General features: G+C 45.2%; 1 protein-coding gene across 4 annotated transcripts; it reads right to left on the bottom strand.

Annotated features, from left to right (window-relative positions):
* Positions 1-2: 2 nt before the first annotated feature.
* UGP2 (UDP-glucose pyrophosphorylase 2) lies at positions 3-23469 on the bottom strand. Of its 4 annotated transcripts, none has more exons than XM_015278016.4 (10): positions 23432-23469; positions 17723-17850; positions 17077-17184; positions 6646-6831; positions 4780-4913; positions 3886-4183; positions 2624-2821; positions 2190-2432; positions 1622-1726; positions 3-1119 (listed from the first exon to the last, which is right to left on the bottom strand). In XM_015278016.4, the coding sequence occupies exons 2-10, from the start codon at positions 17834-17836 to the stop codon at positions 1012-1014; spliced, it is 1494 nt and encodes a 497-aa protein (XP_015133502.1). In that variant the 5' UTR covers positions 17837-17850; positions 23432-23469; the 3' UTR covers positions 3-1011. The 4 variants fall into 4 exon arrangements, with proteins under 4 accessions (XP_015133502.1, NP_989442.2, XP_040552627.1 ...); NM_204111.3 differs by lacking the exon at positions 23432-23469 and adding an exon at positions 23015-23156; XM_040696693.2 differs by lacking the exon at positions 23432-23469 and adding an exon at positions 21959-22037.
* Between the last annotated feature and the right edge of the window lie 118 nt (positions 23470-23587).

Genomic DNA, 23587 nt, shown 5'->3' with positions numbered 1-23587 from the left:
GGTTGTTTTTAAAGACCAACTTCTTTAATGATACATACCAGTGTTATTACTAAGCTTATAAAATAAATTGTCTGCATGTCAATACAAGAGAAACGTTAAGAAATCAACAGCCATCAGGAGAGGGATTTCAATTTCTGTAAAAATTTAGAAATGAGGCAAGAGAAGATAATGAACATAAGTCGCTGTGACGGTATGAACACGGGTTACATCATGGTGACTAGATCAATGTATTGAAAAGAGGGCAGATCGAGGATCAAGATATTAATGGGAGATCCAGTCTTAAATGGGATGTGAAGAGCAAACACCACAGGTGGATACTGAGGCATTTTTCTCAAGTATGAGGTTCTTTGGGCGAGTTTGGGACATCGGCGATGCCCACTCTCTCATGATACAGAAAGGAGGTACTGACAACCTTGCCCTGGTATGGTGACATACAGCATGACTGCGATAGGAATCCCACTGGTCATTGGTGGGGGGGTTAGGGTTATAGGTCGGGATATTTGTGAGCACATGAACTACAGGGTTTTTTAACAGCACGTTTAGCAGTACTGAAACTTTTGGTTTTTCAACTATGCCTGCTGTTTACACGTCATTTAAAAAAGAAAGCTGCATGAGTAGCTAACCGTGTCCCACATGTATTGCTTCACAGCTCATTTCTGCAGTTACAAGCTACTCAGAACAACTACGGGTTAGAGGCAAGCCTCTTAACTTATCAAAGTAGATCTGTCCATCTTACCTCAAGACAAACAGTATTGCACTTCAAGGTTATATTAACTGAGTTACAGAATCTCTTTAAGGTCTGAAACATCACTTACGCACATCCATTGCGCTATGTATCTGCTTAAAAAGATAAACAAGAGAAATTAACTTAAAATTAATACTGCAGGGTACTGCGAAGATGACAAAGTGTAGGCCCTCTGTGTACTTATTTTTCTAATGCTTAAAATGTTCTTCCATGATGAGGTTGGTTAGCACAGCAGTCTGCAGAACCGGCCGTGCCATTCCATTGGCTCAGTGGTCCAAGATCCGAAGATTGCCTGATACAATTTTGTTCTCTAGTACAGCTCCAGCTGGGATGTCAATTCTGTCGCCATGATTTGCAATGATGATAACTGTTCCCTGGATTCACAGAGAGAAAAGCAAGCGTTCAGAAACACTGCTATAGATTAGCTCATTCCAAGTCAACATTTAGTGGTGTTCGGAGGATCAGTTTAAGTTTCAGCTGTAAAGCAGACAGAGCCTATATGCATTTCAGCTGTTTCTGCAAATATGTTTTTTTGCACAAAGGTTTAAAACAAGCAATACTGGCAGCATTGTAATTAGACCAGCACATTACATACCGTCAGATTACAAGCAGAGGTGATACCTTATTTGAATATTGATGTTTGCTGTATGTGCTTGTATCATGCCTGCTTGCTTTTAGGTGCAAGAATGTTACCACGTTAGCTGGTAACACAGCTCATCATCACAGCTACAAGGCAAATAAACCTAAGTGCCTCAGATCCTAGGGAAGCATTGAGAAAGAAACTAAATCGGTTAGCTCCAAGAAAGCAAGAATCCCAAACTGAGGACCGTGGGCCCATAGCTCTAAAGCCAACCTGGGAGGTAAGGTAGTACTCACCTTTAATGAAACATTCTTCCCAAATGTAACATCGCCTGAAACCGTGAGGTGATCCAGTTCCAGCATATCTGGAATACTTTCAAACCTCCGCAGGTAATCCTGAACCTTTGGGGGAAAGGAAAGAATGCTGACTGTTTTAAACCCATTTGTGGACTAAGACACGCATGGGAGCATCCTGAAAATTCATTTCCAGTGTCTGGAATCTACATCTGACAAATCTGACAGCCTGGAGAAGAGAAGGCTCCACAGAGACCTGAGAGCAGCCTTGAGGTATCTAAAGGGGGGGCTATAAGAAAGAAGGGGACAGACTCTTCAGCAGGGTCTGTTGTGACAGGATAAGGGGAGGATTTCGATTGGATATAAGGAAGAAGTTTTTTACAATAAGGGTGGTGAGGCTCTGGCACAGTTTGCTCAGAGGTGGGGGATGCCCTTTCCTTGGAGGCATTCTTGGTCAGGTTGGACAAGGGCAAGGTAGAGAAAAGTAAACCTCGCTTTTAATGCATTTGTTGTCATGGATTATTGTTAACAAAGGGAGAAAAGAAAACTTAGCGTAAGTATAGGAGTTTACCTTCGTGAAGGAACTTCCCAGTTTGACAAGAGGAACGGTTGGAAATTCACGCTTCTCGCTCATTGTTAGAGATCCAGCATTAAGACTATACAAATTAGACATCACAAGCAGGAGATCAGATGTGGTCTTAACAGGCAGAAAACGACTACGAGGTACATTTATTCCCAGAGAGTTCTCAAAACTCTTAATAGCAGCACCAACTGCAGTCTCCAACTGGATAACATTCAAGCCTCCATCAAGAGTCTGGAAGAGAAAACTCATGTAAACACAAGCAGTGAAGGTGAAGGTACTCAGTGACAACTCGCACAGCTTAATTCACAGCTCTGCATTTACCAGCAGACCAGCTCCTTTTTGAAGGCAGCAGCCCTTGTTTAGTTACACAGAACAAGTACTACTTTGAGTCTGTTTGCTCTAAACTCCTCCCAGCTGATTACCTTTGGGTTAACAATGATCTCCATGTCAATGGCGTTTTTCTCTTGCAGCCTTTTAATTGCAGACAGAGCAATCCACAGATTGTTTGTATTGAAGATTTTGAATTTTGAGACAGACTTGAATTCATCCACGTGTGCTTTCGGGACCTGAGCGATCTCCACCAGTCTCAGTTTGTTTTCATATTGCGTGAGAGTCCCACCCTGCAGGGGTTAAAGAAGCAGCTTTAGGTCCTGTTGATGAGATAGCAGCAGAGAAACCATCCCCCCACCCCAAACACATGCACTGCTTTGGTGCCATTTAAAGTTGAGCCTCAGTGAAAACTTGTGTTCACTGGGTTACTAATTATAGAGCACGTTTAAATTACAGCTGTCAAATGATCACATTTCAGATCAACAGAACAGTTAATTCTGTTAATGAAAGTTGTTGGGAATCTTTTGCAAGTGCTGTTTTTGTCAAAAACCACCTTTGGCACCAGTCGGCTAGATTATGGAGCAAAATTTAAATGAGTCAATTAGTTGTGCTCTCTTGGAATTTACTAAAGAGACAAGTGGTACTTCAGTAACCTGGACTCTCCACAGATGAAGCTCTGTATTTTTATGTGGCATTTCTGTGGTTTCAGAGGACTGTCAGATCTTTTTTAATATCTAATGAACAGGGAGAAAATCATTTTCCCCTTATTGTATTGAGGAGAACAGATACAAAGTTCTGTTACATGACAAATTACTGCCTGCTAGGAATACTTGATACACAGCCTAATCACAGGACAAGGTGTCAAACCTGCACTTTGTGCAAAGTCAGGTGGCTGGGGCAGGAGCAGATTTGCAGCTACGACAAGCTGAGTTGCGTAATGCACGCATTTACAGCTGCATAAGGAGCTTACAGTTTTCAGTCAGTAGCAATACAACTGCTGTATCCCAGTCCTCAGTACTCTGCTTTTACCATCCCCAAACTTCTGCCTTGTGTAAATGACAGTTTGGAGAAGGTAGAGGTTATGACCAGTCTTCAGTAACCAGCCAAGTTCAAGCTGTCCCTGTCTGCTGGTGCCCAGAACCTAGATCCAATTTGTTTCTTTAATTAAAACTTTATAAACTTGCTGATTGTGTGCCACTCAAATTAGACTACAGCCGATGTGTTAAAAGGTGCCTGAAATAGCTATAAGAAGATTTAATGCATGTCTGAATTCACACACAGGGAAGAGACAAGAGGCTTACATTTGTAGCAATGTGAAAGCAGTCGGACATGCTACACACCTATCTGCATTTACCTTCACATCTGCCCTGGTTTTGTTGGTGACTTCCATGACAAATTCACAGCGTTTTCCATTGGGTGGGTTCATAAGGTGGTTCAGAATATAAAGGTCCACAGTAGCACCCAAGTTATCTATATTGGATACAAAAATATATTCCTTCCCCTCTGCAATAAGGTTATCCAGCAGACCAGAGTTATAGAAACTGCCATAGATGTCTCCGTGGCCTGGGGGATACCAGCACTCCGTATTCTCTCCTGAGTAAGATACATCCTTGGCTATTGGCAGCAGAGTTTCCTTGTTAATTCTAGGATACCTGGGAAGACAACATTTAAGTTCTCACCAATGCCAGAATAGCACAAAGTAAAACAAAAATACAGTAGTTAACGTTCAACTGTGTGGACTTCTTCATACAGTTTTGACTCCACCCTTTCAAGGTTACTGTAAATACTCTGAATTGGAAAGACTCATCCAAATCCTGAGCTGTAGCTAGGAAATTGCAGAATGCAATCTCTCATTCCAGGATTTAAAACGGCAGTTCTCAGACCAAGCAGTGAAACGGTTTTTCTCTGATATGCAGCTTTACAGCAAGCCAAATACACCTCCAACATCATCAGCCACTTTAGAGTTTGTTCCATCTCCCTCCAGAACCCAGGTATCCTAAAAGCAAATTCAGGAATCAAGTGGCCAACATCCAGTATTCCATTACACACATTTCTTGAGACTGTGCCCCATCCTGAATCCCTCTCTAATTCTAATACGTTGCCTTTGACTCTACTCAACATTCCAGTCTTTCAAGAAAATGAGACTGAATATGGATATAGAAGTCCCTGTTACTACTAAGAACTACTTGGAATATAAGAAAACGCAAGCTAGTGTTCCCTTTCACTCAAGTAGAAAAGTTGTTCATACCTGCTTTGATTAAAGGTATATATTTTCACTCGGCTGAGACTGTATTTCTGCAAGATTTTCTTTGTGTCTTCATCCGTGTTGAAGGAATTCATAAGAACAAGAGGAACATCGGTGTTGTAGGTTTTGTTCAAGTGCTGAGATGGGAAAGAAATGGTAAATTCAGCGTGAATGTTCAGCTTTAACTCCTGACACCTAAGGATTTGTGGCAAAAGGAAACAGGCTTATTAATTCCAGTCTGCCTCGTCTAACTATTAGATAAAAGAGGAATACTCTTAGACTAATTGAATATATTAATAAATCAAGCGAAGGAAAACAAAACCTTGTAAGTAGTAAAGTATCTAAGGTAATGCCCATGTTAATTAACGTATAATTGATCTTTGTTTTTAAATCTGCATGAAGATTCAAGATTTCAAGAGCACTGCAGAACGACTGTTTTAGATTTCAGCCAACTGTTGGTTACGAAAGGCACGCTTTCCCCCAAATTATTAAAGTCTGTTAGGCTGCAAAAACTATTCTGCACAATAAGCACTTTTGAGCCTTTTTGGCAAACTATGAGATGGAAAAGAGTATCAGGAGAAGAAGCATTGAGAATGAAACTAAATTGGTTAGCTCCAAGAAAGCAAGAATCCCAAACTGAGGACCGTGGGCCCACAGCTCTAAAGCCAACCTGGGAGGTAAGGTGATTCTGATTAATTCTGAAAAACAGAACTGAAGTACACCCATGTGGACAGCACAGCAAAAGGAAACACACTGGAAAACAGAATAGTGTTCCACCAAAGGAGAGTACAAAAAAACCACAAGAACTGCAGTGGGTTGATAACTTGGTATGTTAGATCACCTTCATCTGCTGGGAAATACTTGGTATCGTTCACCTCTGGTGGAGTCTACACCACAATGATCCTTTTGAGAAAGCACCCACAACAAGGGAAGAGTAGAGCTGCATTAGTTGGATAAAAATTTAAGTCTTCTATTGGAGTAGCTCATATACACGGTAGAGCCACTCCAAACAAAAACCACACAGAGGCACAAATGGCTGGAGATCTAGAAAGTAGGGAACAGGCACACCCCCATTTCCTCCTCTGATGATCATCCTAAGTATTTGCTGCAAGAGGAATATTCAGCATTAAAAACATAAGCTGAAGTGTCCTCTCTCGACACCAACAGCTGTTCTTTTATTTTGTTTCCTCAGAGGAAAATCCTAGCCCTCACTTCCATGATGAGTGTTTCCATCTGACAAGGAACTCTGAGCTGCTCGGAAGAGCTTTGTTCCAAGGCACGTGAAAAAGCCCTCAGACCTGCACCTGGAAGAGTCAGAAGTCAGCTCCACAATCTGATGCCTTGTGTTACAGGACACAACCACCACTGTTCAGGGTTGGTGCACACAGGCTGCATTACACTTCCAGTAACATGTGCAGAGAGGACAGATGTAAATCCCCCGTTGCTCCATCCCTTTCGTCCACGTGTGCTGCACATCTCTACTGCCCACTCCTTCCAAAACAGCTCTCTGCTTCACCACTAGCACAGTAAACAAGCTCCCTTTCCTTCTCTCTTTTGATAAGTCTCCACTGTGATCTCTCCTATGGCTCAGATGCTTCAGTACATATTGCTTCCTCTCGTGTAGAAAGGGAATGCTTTATTCCAAAGTGCAGCTCCAAAAGCCAGCATGCAAAACAAGAATTGGATTCCAACTCCCTCTTACCTCAAAAAGGGAAAGCATGACCACTTATTGGGTCTTGTGTTCAGTTGAGACCATATTTGTCACAGGAAGGGTTTCTGTATCAGCAAAAATTTCAGCTCTAAGTTGGTCTCAAGCACACAGATCCCTTGAAGCATCCACACCAACACTCAAAGCATATTAAAAATTACCTCAATCTGCTGAACCGTCAGATCCAAGAAGGTGTTCTCATTCCGCACTCCGATAAGACTTTTGGGGCCTTTACAACCCATGCTTGTGCCCAAGCCGCCATTTAGTTTCACCACTACCAGCTTGTTCAAGACAGAAGCAATGTTATCGGGCAGTCCTCTGGCCTTTATCTTCTCATAGGGCTGGATCTGTAGAAAGTAATTTATTTAAAGTCAGTTATTTGTGATGAAGTTGCACTCTCCTAGAAACTTCAAATCTTAACATTTGCTAACAGTACTTTAGTTCACCGAGATGACTTACGACATGGTAGAATATTTGCAAAATGAGTCTACAACAACCTGATTTGTTTCAATAAAATAACGTATTCTCTTGAGCAGCTCTGCAGGCTTTGTGAGACCAGCCACCATCAGCTTCGTGCAGATGAGAAGAAGATGTCTCAGTCTCTTCCTTCACGCAGAAGGAACTGACACAGTGTTGAGAAGGGGTACAGAGGAAGTCAGGCCAGCTATGCTGGTTACCACAACCCCCTTCTTGTCCTACAGGAGAGAGGGTCTCTTTGTGACCCATCTAACTAACCCTTCCCCATTAAGATGATCCCCTTCAGACAGGATGCAATTTAAGAGCACAGGCTTTGCATGCTGGGCCCAACTTTCCACCCTCGAGCAGCATAAAGCCACAGCAGTTTTTTTGATACGCTGCATTAAGGTTTTCAGAGGCAACGTTCTTGGCAAAAGGCTGGTTCTTTGACTCAGTCTAAGCCAACTGTTACTCCAGTTACTAGCCTGATCTAATCATTCATCTCTCCGAAAGGACGACAGGAAGTTCTTGGTTCTTCTCATCCTGAGATTTTCAGGATGTGTTTACCAGCTCACATCAAACCTCGCAGAAAGCCTCCGACCTTGCTGATAGCTATAGACTGCAAGTTTAAAAGTAGAGGATAGGCTGCTTTTGGGGTGACGGATGGAGAGCAAAATGAGGCTTGTAACGAAAGCCAGCATGCCTTTCATTAGGCACTGCTTCTCTCCTAATCCAAACCACCCAAGTCCAGGAAACAGAGCTAATAATGCAACGATAAGTACCATGCCAACACTGTTAGAGCAAAATCAATACGATTATTTTTTAACCTGCCCTTCTAGAGATTTTCTTTGGAAGAAAAGCCCCCGTGCTTCAGTGCTGTATGCATTCTAGCAGCAACAAATTATTTCTGTGCTGATAAGGGATGTGTAAAATCCACAGCTGATTACCAAAGACAAACATGTGCTTAGCAGTTTTCAGAAGTCTGCATTAGCTTGGAGCAAGTCAGGCTGGGGATCCAATGGAAATTCACATTGCGCTGGAGAAAGAATCACATTTCTTACTCAAATGTGAGGACTAGAGAGGAGAAGTGCAATTCCAGCAGGCCACAGGTGGCAGATTAGAGCACAGCCCTCACATTAAGGAAATTCTGCCTCATGCAGTACCTGCAAAGCATACAGGATATATTTAAAGATCACAAGCTGCAGCATAATGAGTGATTAAACTGTCATTACTCAAACAGTGGAAACTGGCCCAGGAAGACTGATGCAACTGCTTCGATTCATCCCACCTAGAAATGTTTCCCAATGCTTAAGATATGTACTCCAAAAACCCCCAGCAATTAACTGGACTTGAAAGCCCCATTAATGATAGAAATGTTCCAATCTACATGCTCTTTACCAAGTTCCTGCATTGCTACCTACCGGTATGTTTGGACTCACTCTACATCTGTGTTTCAAAGCAACAGAGGTTCCCTATGCTAAAAAACCTTGAGACAGCACCTTATGAGAAAGGTGAGGAGCCTTATGAGTAAGGCACAAACCATCCTGTGTTTTCAAGTTATCACTGCACTCAAGGTGAGGGTGATTTTGTTTGTAAGAGTTAATTATGAAAAGGGAAATCATATGCATTGAAGCTTCCACTTTCCAGTACGTCACAGTAGCAGACATGGTGGTTACACAGTTCTTATTTCACCCTTTCAGCAGACTAGCCAGAAGGGAAAGGCAGCATTATCATGGCTCAGGCAGCAAGCAGTAACACTATCACTGCTGCAGTCATCTGCTAGCGTCCCCAGAGAAAGGAATTAACTGATGAAACAAAGCAGGTGAGTTGGCATGTCAGTTTCCATTTAATCTGCAGATGATAGCAGTAGAAAAAAATGCCATTTCAGACAGATCTGTCAGTAAAATTTATGTGCATCAAGAAAAGACGAGGAGAAATCTGTCAGCCGAATCATTAAGTTCAGTGCTGACCTCAGGACAGCCACAAGTTTGATCCCTACAAATTTACCTTCGTCGCCACAGTTTGATTCACATTTCTACGAGGGATGGCTTTCAAGCAATGCTCTCAGGGGGTCCCAGCAGTTTGACAGACAGTTCCTCAGTTTTGACTCTACATCATAAGATTATGAAATCACACAACACCTGAACAACAATGCATGTCTGAAGTGACCCACAAAGAAGCGTACTAAATCAAAATGATTGCAAGATCCTGTTACATATCACTTATGCAACTGAAGGTATGTTCGTCTGACTGCTCCTCTAAGGAAGCAATAGAGTAAGTCCTTCCAGCTTCTTCATGTGAGGGTGTGACAGTTCATTTCAGACAAAAAGGAAAAGAAAAAGATTAGTTATCTGGCAACATCAAGAAATGAAACAACTGTTCTAATCACAAACCTATCTTCCCAGCCAGTCACAGTGTCTGCTGCTAACAGGACTGTACCACGTATTGCTCCACGAGACACAGGCAAGGTAAGACAGACTGTTAGTAGAAGGAAAACACTCATCCCTGTCTGCCTTGCTTTCCTCTCCTCAGCCAACAGTGCTACCCATACCCTCCTCAACATTTATTTGCTAGCTGCAACCTATTTGCAACCCGAACCCTGGCACAGCCTTCTGCCTCCAGGTTATAAATTATGCTCAGCTGCATCATCCACAGAAGGCAGAAGGTTGAAATAAGTAAGGAAAGAGACAGCTGAAGCTGATAAGAGGGAGGAAGGTGGAAGATAAGGTGACAGCTCAAAATGAATGGAGTCCTAGGGCACGGGGGCAAAAGACCTGAAATAACAAGAAATAAAATGCCAGTACACCAATGTAAGACCACTAAGTCTTATCAAAACATTCCTCTTCGCATTTTAAATTTCACAGCAGGATTTTGGAAGCACCTCCACAGTGCTACTTCAGCATAGGCTTAAAAGATGAATAACCCAGGATAAGCAAAATTGGGAGCAGCCAAACGTGGCTCCAGAGCAACTCAGCTGCGACTCCGAGCCCTGGGCTAAAAGCCCCATGGCAGGCAGCCCCAGCACTTGGCTTCCGTAGCAGGGGCTCCAGGAGGGCTGTGGTGAGGAGGTGGGGATCACATCCCCCAGCCCAGCGTGTCCCACACCCCCACACCACAGTACCACACCCTGGGGAGCAGGCACTGCTTGCTGACTGTCAGCTCCTCTGGCTTTAGGTATCTTGAAGGCAAGGCTCTAAAGAAACTTCTATTTTTAATTGGGGTTTGTGCCTGTCAAGTCTGTGAGGTCTACAGAAGTCTGCTGGGCTGTGTAGGAAGCAATCTCTCCTAAAGCAAACTGCAAACTCCAGAAGTAAACATGGCCTCAGTGCTCCCTCAGCACAGACATCCATCCACTGTCTTATCATTTCTTTGCTTAAAGTATGTTTGATAAACAAATCCAGCAGGTAAACGTGCTGAAAAGAATTATGCTCTCCTTGTTTTTCTTTCGTATTCAGAAACTTGATCAAAGCCTAAAAAAAACCCCACAGACTATTTCGAAGAATAGTCTACCTGAACTTTGAACTCCTGGTAAATGAACAACATCTGCACTTATGTGACATTGCAATATTACACAGGAAAAATTCCTTGAACTATGAAAAGGCCTCTTTTTGCAGTAGCACATTCTCTGCCTCTAAGATGCACAAGATGTGAGCTCCTATGTCGCCTGCTTGCTGAAAGAAGGAATAAAGCAGGCTGCACTGCTTTGAAACAGGTTGTCCTGCTTCACTCTGGATGTGTTGGAAGAGAAGGAGGACAACAGAAGGCGGACTGACCACAGCAGCTTACTACAGGAGGCAAACTGCAAAGGGAGAAACTACAGATGGACCTACCCATCTGTAGCAGGAGTCTGCATCTCTCCAGGCATTCTCAAATATTCTTCTTCCTCCTCTGCAAGGGGCATTTGTTCTCCGTAGCCCTGAGCTGTATCCATGCTGTCCAAGGGTTACTAAGCCACTGATTCTTGTCACTCGCATCTATCCTGGCCTCTGTCATAGCTCTGCCACCTGCATAAGCCACGGCTGCCCAAAGAACACCAGGATGAGAAGGTTACTAAGTCAGGGCAGCTGTGGGAACCTGGACAAACATCATGTCAAAGCTACTTCCTAAATACCCACATCTACCAGACTGAAACAGGGCCGTTTCAGATTGCCTGCACAGGCACTTTATTTTACAGAGGAACACTACAACCCTTCAGCAGGAAACTTATGACCAGCAATAGAGTTATTCAGTTAAATTAAGACAGAGAAAGCTTTCAAGTCTACAGAGTTGTTTTATTTATAACTTCGCTGAGAGCCTCATTTCTTCCAGAAAGTGAGTTGCAGAGAATCAGGAGACCAGCATTTTAAAAAAGAAAACAAACAGAACATACATGGCTTATCACATACATGTGTGTATGTGCTCTGAAACAGACAAAGAGTCTCTTGAAAATATTAAGAGGTGACTAAATGAGGAGTAGAAAAGTCAGCTACTTAGGGTATGAGCAAGGGAGAAAACATTACACATGCCATACCTTTCCTATTTGGGCAGAAAGGCTGGATTATCAAGTCGACTGAACAGGAAGCTTGGATGGCAACCTTCCTGACAAAACTAATAACGTTCTCACTCACGTAATCGTACCTCAAGGGATTGCCAATCAGCTACAGCTGACCTGACAATAATCACTGGGCACTACAGGTTTGTGGACCTTGCCATCAGCAAACCTAGTGATCTTGCATGGCATGTCCTGCATACTCCCGAGGTAGCTGACCCAAGCAAAACTGCACAAAGACCACAGCAAGGACAGCTCCAGCAATTGGTTATCAGCAAGCAGTTCTGCAGCCTGAAGGCACGTGCTAGACTGATCTTGCTTCAGCAACACCTTCGCATCTCCAGGTGTCTCTCTTCTTGCAACAGAGCACACGAGCACAACTGCAATAATCCAAACCAAAGCTACAGCAGCAGCCCTGGCTGTATCTGTCAGAAAGTGACCTTTTAAAACAGTATCCACTGCATTTTCTGCATGACAAGTTCAGTGCTCCCTGGCAGGTCAGTGTTGCAAATGAGAAGACTTCACCTGCTCCCACAGATGCCTCAGGTGGTTCGGAGCAGGATGCTCGCTTGCTGCACTGCCATTACGCACCCACGCACACTTACTGCCATGAATGTACTCTGAGGCCATTCAGCAGGTGGAAGGGAGAGAACTGAAAGGCCACAAAGGCTGATAACGCCTGGAGCAAAACCACAGCTTGGAGATGAGCATAGCAATGAATTCGTACGTTGGGTCTGGTCATCTCCTCATTGCAGATCAAGAGGACAGAATTCAGAGGAACCTTCAACAGAATTGAACCTTTTCACAAGAAATGTATTGCTAACCAGAGGCTGGGGGAGGACAGAGAAAGAAAGGGTACAAAGGATGTACATTATTCCAGGTCCAAGTGGAAACATATCACCATTTTCATCAGTTGTGCCGAACTCTCATAGAAGTGATTTAAATCTTATGCCCTAATTTGCAACAACTATGGCCATGCTAGATAAGAATATCACAGAGGAACATGCAACAAACTCGAGGCAAAATAATTTTCACACAAAGTGCTTTGCATCTCACACACCCCTCTCCTTCCTTTTCCCCTTCCTTTCAGCTACAGGGAAAACTACATACAAGAGAATCCTTTAGCAATCTTCCGGATACAATGCAAGGATCTTCGATAGCAGCAGTTTTGCAGAATGTTGCAAAGCTTCAGTTCTGTTTGCATATTATCTAGTACAATATTCCTTTCTTCCACCAAACGCACATCCGTTCAGGAATACCATCTGTTCAGAGACAGTTTATTCTACCCACAGTCCATTTATTTTGCTGTATTTTCAAAAGGGAACATGTAGAACAAAGGAAAGAGGCAGGACATGGAGATAGCATTTCAGCAGTGGAGGATGTATCTGAACAAACTACAGAAGGTGAAAGATCCCAAAGGTTACAAGCATGGATTTGTCAGAAAGGCAGGGCCAGTTGATACAGCGCAAGGGGTCACGAATGCAGGAACTGACAGCAGATATCCAGCACAGAGCACACGCCTCCTATCCACTCCAAGGTCAACACCACCCCTGCTAGACTGCCAGTGCATTTCAAACATATAGCTGGGTAGGACACGAGTCACACCCAGTGCTCAGGTGTTGGCTGAAAAGCAGAAGAAAGATGATTTTGCCTTTAAAGCCTCACTCTGTTCTTCTTGCATCATGCACAACACAGCTCTCCAAAAATAGAGTCTGCTGCTCAGTTTGCCTCAAAATCATTTGCTGGAGTGCCAACCACCCCTTTTTGGTCTTCACTATTGCATTAGAAATGAGCTTATGCAGAAAGCTCAGAGCAAAAATCTGATCCCAATGAAATCAACAGTTCCACCCAAACCCTCTTGTCAAGGATTTACTTCATTTGCTGTGGCTCCAACACAAAATTTGTAACTCAGCCTTACTAAATATTTCAGCTTCTTTTGGCACAGGTGTTGGAAATGACAACTTGGAAATGAAGCCCTGCATCTTGAAGGGTCTTTAATTCAGAGAATAAGAAATGTTAGGGTTTCAAATTCAAGCAGGATCCTTCCAGCATCTGGACTGCTAGGTGCTGGTGCTATCACTGAGCAGTTGCAGGCATGCGGAGGCTCTAATATGCAAAAGAACTGCCTCATGACCTATAAAAGCATATACACAAGAGTAGGAAGTGCTCCAGAATAACAGAAATCAGTTCCTGCTCTCAGAGTTTGGAACAGTACACTTGACAAGGGAACGCCGATGAGAAAATACCTCAGGAATAAAACTAGGCAGGAATGGCAGGACTTACAGACGCATGATTACAGCATTAGTCATATCAAACAAGACTTGAAACTGCGGTTTGTGATCCCCCTGAGATGATATCTAACTCCATTCAGTTCTGCAGGCAGTGGCACAGAATTGATTTTGGGAACAGTTCGCATGAGGCAACACTGGGAGTGTGACTAACAGATTTCAGAAGTACACTCCTACAGCGGGGACATTTGGGAGAGTTTGCCAGAGACAAAATGAGCATCAGGCCATCATGGGTAGACAGGAAAAGAATACACCCATATTAGTCAATATTGCAGTCACAGAAAAACAAGGTAACATTTACTCAGCACCGAAGGACGGTTTTAGAAAGAGCAAAGACGAACCCTTCAGACCTGCTTTTAGAGTTCAGCATTAGGAAGACGTTTTAGTTTTGATTAAAAGCATGTCATTTTTTCCATCACGATCACAGAAGGTTGGAAAAAAGACCTCCAAGATCATCCAGTCCAACCATCCACCTACCACCACCATTATCCCACTAAACCATGTCCCTCAGTACAACATCTAAATGTTTGTGGAACACCCCAGGGATGGTGACCCCACCACCCCCTGTGCACTCTGTGCCATTGCCTCACCACTCTTTCAGAGAAGAAACGTTTCCTAACATGCAGCCTGAACCTCCCCGGCACAACTTGCTGACACCCAAACTACTTCAGATGTTCGCATCACATCCAGGATGAGGGTCTGCATTACTATTCTGAGGTTAACTCGATTGCTGCAGTTTCCTCAGAGGCCCCCAGCAGGGCTTTGCTACTGCTTCCAAGTCAAACAAGCACATCGCTGCAACCTACATCAATAAGATTAAATTACACTGGCCGTGTTCACATTCCTTACTTTGTCTCCTCGTTAACCAGAACTTTAAGTGCACACTTTCTTCTCTGAAGACTGTAAGAGAAATGGGTCAAGCTACCACTGTAAGCCTTTGGACATACAGAAGGAAAGCATCTGGAAGGATAAAAGTAAGTCAGAAGTTTACCCACATAACACAGTAAACCCATACAAATGGGTTCATCTGAATGGGTTCATCATTTGAAGCCTACAACTTGCTTGCCCTTTGTTGTTAGCTGTCATACTAAAAACATGAGGGAGAAAAATGGGGGGAATATTAAAACACAGTCATTCTTACATTGCAATCTGCTGTCAGGAATCTTTACTTGCCAATTGGTATTTCACAAAAGAACAGAAAATTACATTCAAAGAACAAGTACAGTGGATAAAACGTTATCCATGAAGATAATGAAAGACCCATGAAGTCTGATTAGAAATTCTTCTCCTGTATAGCACAGTCACAGCATTGGACAGAATCCTGGAACAGCTTTCCTACTCAACCTGAATATCAGAAATACTTCATGTAGAATAGAAAATTAGAATATAAAGCCTAAGTACACCATAACCTATTCATGAACTCTAAGCTGTTAAAATCTTGGTTGCTTTTTCAGGTGCATACACATACATACATGTGTGTATGTGTATACGTATTCACATGCAGCATGGGAAGGAAGCTTGTTTGAGGGTAATTTTCTCTAGCTTTCCTCTGCAACATTTTCTGCTATGCAATTTGGAGTTTATGCCAGGAAGCAGAATTTCAGCCAAGAACAAGCATGCATCTCACCTGAACCAAAGCAATAGGATGGTGCAAGAGTCTTCACTATATATGTTTTTTGTTGTTGTTGTTTTATATTTTCACATTTCTGGTCAAAAGTTGCTTCCTAGCTGAGCAACAGAAATGAGCATGAGCCAGTACAGGCCATAAGGAAGAAGAGAGATACCATCTCTAATCTTGCCATCCTTTCAGGCCTCTGTGACCTTAGGCTAGACCTTTTTAAACATCTTGCCTTGCCTGGGAATCTCCAACAACCTATTTTGGTGTTTTCTCATCCCTCCTGTTTGACATTTGCTCCCCACATCCTACCCAGTAATTTTCAGTCCTTATAGAACTTGAATTTTTTTCTCAATGAAAGCGTACAAAACTTTAAAAATGGACAACAGCTCTCCCTCTCCACAAAGCAGTCCATTCATTAGCATCAAACTGCTGTCATTTAATCCCAGGCCTTATCTTGACACAGAGAACAGTTTATTCCCTTCATTATTGCAGCTACCTTTTTACATATTTAAAAGAGTGATCGCTTCCTTGAAGCCTCAGCCTCCTCTGGACTAAAAGCAAGCCCCTTTTCTGCAGCCTTCCTTGTAAGATGTTACCTAGAACTCCAGTTTCTCACCTTGGCCTCTTTATTCAAGGTGGATTTTTTTCCCCAAAACAACATTTCATTCAGTTTTACAGTGCGGAAGAGGCAGACATCACGTGTTCCTGAAGCCAAAAGAAAACACTCAGCCTTGGAAAAAACCCTATCCTTGCTCTAAAACAGCATCATTCATCAATGCTTTAGAAAGCAGTGCTGCATCTGTTCTGGAAGTAACTGGACAGCCTGTCTTTCAGTTGCAAACAGAGCCCTGACTGAATCACCACAGAGGCAAAGGGAAACCACAAATGCGTAGGGACACAGAAGTCTCACACCATGCCAAGATTGCTGCACTGGGAAAAGCAAGAATTTGTAACACAATTACACCGTTCGTTGTGCAAGAGTCAAAAGAACAGCCTTGGGCCACAGATGAATCAATAAAATGAGGTTAGGCTTAATGGGAAGTGTTTATTTCAGTACTAAACACTGCCAAAGAAACATTATTAGTGCTTTCTCAGCAGCATCTCAAGTGGAAGGTTATCCATTATAACAACATAAATGGCATTATAAAATGACACTCAAAAAACCTTATAGTCAACAGCTAGTTTCAGATTCCTCACTTCTACTGAGCTGCTCTAGATTACAGAAGTTGCTAAACGAGCTATATAACCCAGCCCACTTGCCATATGTCCCTTTCAAATTATTTAGCAGAATGTATTGTTGGAAACAGTCTCATCTGAGGCATGCAACCTTCTTTCACAGGCAGGAGAAAAGGGTGACAACAAAGGTCCTTCCTACTAGCTCTCTAACAAGAATTACCATTCGCTCCAGAGAAGGTACCAAATGGTAGGATGGCATCTGTCCCACTCAGTTCCCCTGTTCAGGAACAGTTAACAAAATAACACTGGAGATCTCGATGCATATGTTGAGCAGGACCTGATGTTCATGAACGCACACAACATATGTCTGTAAATTATTATGTCTCAGCTAGAACCCCAAGCGTCACCCTACATGATCTTACGGAACCAAGGCAGTTCTACCTTCTACAGGCAACTACAGCATTTGTTGCAAGCAGCAATTATCAGCTTTATGCTCTATACAGGCCGTCACTTAATTGCAACTTACAGAATCTTCTGGTGGTCTCTGAATCTTCCCCCAGTCCACAGATGGTCCCTTCTCCTGTAGGAATCTATGAAATAGCTTCTTAAATCCTTCCAGGTCCTTTTTAGTGTGCTACAAAGAAGAAATACATTAGTGAACAAAGGTATTTATTGCATACCTATTAAACCATGGAAGCATTATTACAAACTTGATACAAAGCACGCTCACAAGAATAATTTTATCCACATATAAAGTACGGACACGCTATGTTTTAAGTAAAAAGATGCCAAAAGACCCTTTCCACTAAAGCTCAAGATAAGAAAACAAAATCAAACAAAAAAATACCCAACACGTTTTGGACAGCTAAAAGGTCTTCAGTCAAAATTATAGCCATAAGAACCTGGCCCAATCTTTAGGATAACAGTTTTACCCTTCCTCTACATAATCTGTAACGGATTGCAGAGAACCTTTAATAACTAAAGATGATTAAGCACTAAGTAATAACTCTGCCACGTGTTTTGTGTGGAACTGAAAGTCTCCTACAGACACTGCAGCCACGCTGCTCTTCACAGGATTGGAGAACACCCTATAAATAAGAACTGCATTGTTCTGTGATTTGACCCCCTGTACAAAACTTGCTTCTATCTCCTGCCTCTAACAGACTTCTTACCTCCAGCTCATTTGAGGGCGCAGTCGCAAGTATTTTATCAAGCTCCACTTTCATTGAATACTCCAGCTCTTGCCGAATGACTTCCTGGAACTGCGACGGGCCGGCCTGGGACATTGCTTTGCTGAAATCTTCAATGGAAATGAAATACGTGAGTTCAAGGGAGTAGGTAAATGAATACATAAAACTAACTTATTTATACTACAGACACCTTTCGTATTTCCTTTATAAATACATGGGGGCTGCTCCGGAAGTAATGCCTCCCGTTTCATTATTTTGTCCCACAACATCAGAGGTGGATGTTGGTGGGATGGCAGCAGAGGCTGAACCTTCCCATCAACATTCCATTATATTTTGTTGCCGTGTGACAGACAGCAGCAGAGGGGCAGTCTGACTGAATGGCGTCCAAAATGGGAGTGCCTGTGAAACAAAGGTGTGGAACTGATTTCCTCCATGAGGAAATAAATTGTACCCACTGACATTTGTCGATGCTTGCTGAGCATTTATGGAGATCAAACAGCGGATGTGAGCACAGGGAGGTGGGTGGTGAGTTTCAGCAGTGGCAACAGCAATATGAAAGGCATGCTCTGAATGGCCATGAACAATCGCCACACCAGGCAATGAAGAGTGTCTCAGTCAGCTTACCCTCCGTCACCAGCATTAGCTGATTTGTATGTCAAAAAATAGTGTTTTGTAGCCAAGAATGTGCTCTACCACATAGTGTTATTCTGCTCTTTGCATCTGTTGTAGTTTGACCTGAAATAACCAGGAGGCATTACTTTTGGAGTGACCCACATATATATAGTCAATTCACATGACCTATTCTCATTTTATTACCGTGCTAGCACTTCAGGAATCCAAAGCTTTCATTCCTAGTAATTTGGAGAACAGACCTTAACTTGGGAGCAATAACCAACAGTCCTCTTCTCAAAACCCTAAGGAAATCCCCGAAGATCAATGATCCACCTCAAGAAACATCCAGAAATCCATAGCAGTACACCTTTCTTTTTGCTGTGCAGCTAAAGAATTCACGTCCTACCACATCAGCATACTTTAGCAAGTAAAAAATGTGAAAAAGCCATTCACTAAAATATATGTTTTATATAGAACATTGTGATCAAGGGTATCCTTCTGTTCACACAACCAAATAAAACAGTGGTTTAATTATTTAAGCAGTGCACTTTTGCACAATCCTCAGTCTGCTCCAGTAAATACTCCCTTACTTTATCATATGAGCATTTTCACACTACAGCATGCACTTCAAGTTACTAAGCAACCCAGAGAATTAGTCCGTCTATCACTTCAGCGTGTTTTGCTTTTGAAAGTGATAAGCTCCATAAAAGTGAAAAAGAATAAGTACACAAATGGACTGTACGGTGAAGTCCTCAGAACGAAATGGAAGATAACTCCTCTTTCTTTTCCAGAAGAAAGCATTTGAAGTGAGCGCCTTCTCCAAAGACATTCCCGGTATGTTCTCTAAAGACCTCGGTTAATTTAATTTCTGCCAAATCCCTTGAGCAATCACTTCTCTGTAACACAGAGAGGTGCTGCCTTGCCAAATATAGCTGGGATTAAGAAACACCGTGAATACTTGTGCAAAAAGGGACAGGAGCAAACTTTGCAAGTGAACCGAGTGACGGTGCCAGGAAGTACTGTTAGAAGGGGCAGCCATGTTTCAAGTTTTCTTGTTTGGAACACGCATTAAAGACTGCTGAATGCCTAAGAAAGCCAAGAGCAGTTCATTTTAATATGGCTGCAATTATGTTTTCTTTAAGCAAAACACCCTACAGCCTCAGATTCAGTGAGGGCGACTCCAAAGGCCACAGAAGCCATTTTCCTGACTGCACTGTTCTGCAGGTAAGGAAAAGAAAACAAGAAGAGAGAGGCGAGCGCTGCAGAGCTCTGCGCTGCGATGAGGGGGAAAGGAGAGCTCAAGAGGAACGGTACAATTAACAATAGGCCTGCTTTTTAAATCATGCCCTTCGTTTGGCAGTACGAGCAGCTCACAGCCTGGTAGGTATCCCTTCCCAGGTGAAATATGGAGAAACACCAGAGCTCTTCTTTAAGGCTCACCTCCTCCTGCATTAGGATAAGGAGATCTATACCAGCTTAACGCCTCAGCGCAGAACCGCTGCGTGCTGCGCCTTCGCTCGCAGGCTTTGAACCCACACAGATTGAAACGCCGCTTAAACTTTGGGAGAACAACAGCCGCAAGACATTCCCGGGTGTCTGTAAGCCTCCCAGCTGCGTGCTGCAATACATGGCTGCAGCCAGAGCAAGGGCGTCCACTTCCAGCAGCTCGTCGGCCTGTAAAACACGTGAACCTCCTGCTGTGATGCAACACATCCAGCAGAAACTCAGCAGTAGTCAACAGGGACCGTCATTCGCGCTGCTGGTCGTGTTTTGCTTAAGGCAGAGCCACGAGCGACTTCCCCAGGCTGCCACGTACGTAGGAGAACCCTGTTAGTCCACAGTGGCCAAAAGACTTGTCTCTCCCCGATAACAAGCATTTAGAGGCTGAGTAATACCACAAACAGACCAAAATAAGGCATAGCAAAAGTAAACACGCGATAACGGCCTAGCTTTCTGCGTGGGGTCCAAGGCTTACTGAGTGTGCTGGATCAACAAGGTCCTTGCAGAGCAGCAAAGCCAGGCTCCTGTGGGTCGGCCTGCCGCAAGGCCGCTCCTCACCTCAGCCCACAGCTGCTTTGGCTCTGTGGAGACATTTCCACAACCGCTTGGTCTCACCCTGCACGCCAGGACCCAGCTACCCGTGGTGGCAAGCCAGAGGTTTTTAAGCATTTATCTTCAGGTGCACACCAGGATTTGGACTGGAATGGGGAACGATGGCCCTCTGTAAAGGGTTTGTAAAGCAGTGTTAGGAGAGCAGCACTGTCCAACTGCTCCCAACTCCGGTGCTGCTGAACCCTGGGCGCCATGGGGAAGAAGCTGGTGTTTATGCACTCCAGCCTACCAACTGCAGGAGAACAGCTGCAGTCCTCGTCCACGAGCTGCTGTTAAATTTAACAGCCCAGGTTAAGGTTTATTTCCCCCTTCACCGTAATAGCAAGGAGGACGCAGAAAGGCCAGTGCAACTGCATTGCTAAAAGCAGTCATTTCCTGCCAGCAAGTGACATTTTCTGAAGCTGCAATGGAAAGCAGTCTCTGTGCCTCCGTAAAGTCAGATGGGTGCTGGGAGAGCTATCATAAGCTTCCAAATTATTTTCGAGAGTATGTGCCTCCTCCAAGCAGTTCTGCAGCCATCAGCCGCAGGTTTTGGCCAAAGCTCACTCTTACAGGATCAGTATTCTTCACACACACGCAGTTTTAATGCCTTCAGCAGGAAATGCTCCCTCAGTTAAACCACCAGTAAGATTTCATTCAAACCCTGCTGCCCACACCCTCAGGTTCTACTTCACGTGGTGCCCTTATCTCACAGCTAAGCTGCCACTGCCCTCACACCACAGTAAACAGAGGGCATTTCATGTTTATCATGCGTGCCTTTATAACTGATGCCCAGGGACAAAGAAGATCAAGCTACCATACAGGGGGGTCTTAGTGAACAATCAGAAACAAAGTAAGGGACAGACTTCCTCAACTGCACATGAACAGAACAGCGGTGTATTACCTCTCCGCCATCTCTACTTTATATTAAAAAAGGGGAACGAACAAAGCTTAGCTTTGCTGCCCCAAGAGTCCACTGTCTCACTCCGAGGAGGATCTCACTGCCTTGGAGCGAGGCACACAGGAGAGAGGCACGGGACAAGTCAAGCAACAAGCCCTCCTAGGGAAATAAGAGGATCTGTTTGGGCTGAGGGTTACAAGTTTTAATTCCTTTTGCAATCCAAGTAAGCACGCGGGAAGAGCTATAGCAGAGAACTATTTACATCCCCTTGGAGCCAGCCCGCTCGCACAAAGATCCAGGAGGCTGACCCCTAAGTTAAAACACGCAGCTGAACTTTAAGCGCTCTGCTCGTGAACTCGGGGCTGAGGGTACAGAGCCAATGCCTCGACTTCCACCAGCCCTGCTCCAAAGTTCAAGGCAATTTTTATCCCTGACGGGGATAAAAGCCTCATAAATACCCACACTGTAGCACACAGAACTAACAAACAGCCCTCCGTTTCGTACTTGAGAACCAAGCGCACCCGCTCAGCCTTTACAAACTCTTTTCCTTCTGCTACGACAGGCCACACTTGTCAACATACGTTACAGCAAAGCACACATGAAGTGAAACTCACAGGTTCTCCCCCCTTAACAAGGCACGTCAGCACGAGCTCACCCGCAGGCTTGCAGCCCGGGACGCTCCTTGCCAGCTGCACACACCAAGGGCCGGGAGGTTACGCAGTGCAATTTGGAGCGGAGCTGCTGGTGCTAAAAATACCACCTGACACCAGCAGCGTCTCTCAGGATAACACAGCAGAGGATCTCGGGGCCGTACACTTTTTAAAGGAAAGCTTTCAGCGCCGTCAGATTCTTGGCGATGCTGGGAAAATTTCTGCTCCGATAGGCTTGTTCGGTGATCTCTATCCCCAAAAGAGACAGAGGAGTGTCTGCAGCCTTCTCTTTCTCAATAAGGGGGAGATCCTATAGGGGAATGCCTCCAGTAGACTAAGAAAAGGAGAGACCCTACGGGGGAATGCCCCCCCCAGGAGACTCCCCCTTTATTCTTCTCTATCTTTTGGGGACGAAGCTAACAGAGAAAGCCCATCCGAACAGACATTTTCCGGACCATCTTTACACGGCTCAGAATAATACTGCTTGCTGCAAGACGGGTACCTGCAGCAAGAGGCCAAGATAAATCAATTCCCACTAAAAAGACGGGTTCCGAGCCTATCTCTGTCCCGCGTACACAGGCTGAAGGGGGTTGTCTCATCTCAGCGATCCCTGCCCCGTGTGCGAACTGCCGGTGCGCTCAGGCGGCACAGCACTGCCCAGCGCCGCACATCCACGGGAGGGCTGCAGCGGCTCCCCAGAGCCTGCCAAGCTCTCGGCTTCCTCCCGGTTCCCCTCGCAGAAGACCCACGGATGCCCGCTGCAGGCAGGGCGACCCCCCGCAGGCCAGCGTGGGTTTGCACCGAGAAGCCCCGGGGGTGCAATAATCCACGCGAGCCCCGTTAGGAACACCGGAAAGGAGGAGGGCAGCGAAAGCCTTCAAAGCGCCAAGGCGATCTGTCTTCCTGAAACGACCTCCGTTTCGCAATACGGGAAGCCGAAACTCCGGCCACGTCCGCGGGGCAGAGCCGGGGCGCCCCGCGGGGAGCGGAGCGGTGCGCGGCGCGGGGAACCCCGCTTACCTTTGGCGAAGGACGACATGTTGGCTGGAGGGCGAGTACCGTGCGGCCGAAACCTGCGGGAGCCGCACCCGGCCTGCTGCGAAGGGCGAGGCACCGACACCGGCCCCTCGGGAAGCTGCCTCCCGTCCCCGCGCAGCCCGCCGCGAGCCGGCAGCCCCGAGCAATTTAAATTTCATTGAGGGCAGAGGCGGGCCCGCAGAGCGCCGGCTTTCGCCACCCCTTCCCCTAACCCTCCCCCGGGCTGGGCCTCCCGCCTCCGCGGGGCTCCCGCTCGGGCTCCTCCCCGCTCCGGGACGGCCCGGCCGCCCCGCCATGCCCCCGCCGCCGCCTCCCGTCACGCGAGCGGCCTTCGGGCCCCGCGGCGGCCCCGCCCCTCCCTCGCGCCGCGCGAGCGGGCCGCGGCCCCGCCGTACCCACCTCGGCGTGCCGGCGCGGAGAGGGGCGGGGCCTCGGGGAAGGGGGCGGGGCCGGAGCGGGGGCGCGTGCGCGCGCGAGTGGGGGGGCGCGCGCGGACTGCACGCACGCGCGCTGCGGCGGCGGGTGGCCGTTAGGGGGCGCGTCGGGGCGGGAAAC

This window comes from Gallus gallus, chromosome 3, assembly GCF_016699485.2.
Source record: "Gallus gallus isolate bGalGal1 chromosome 3, bGalGal1.mat.broiler.GRCg7b, whole genome shotgun sequence".
Lineage (NCBI taxonomy): Eukaryota > Metazoa > Chordata > Aves > Galliformes > Phasianidae > Gallus > Gallus gallus.
This window is presented reverse-complemented; position numbering and strand designations above follow the sequence as displayed.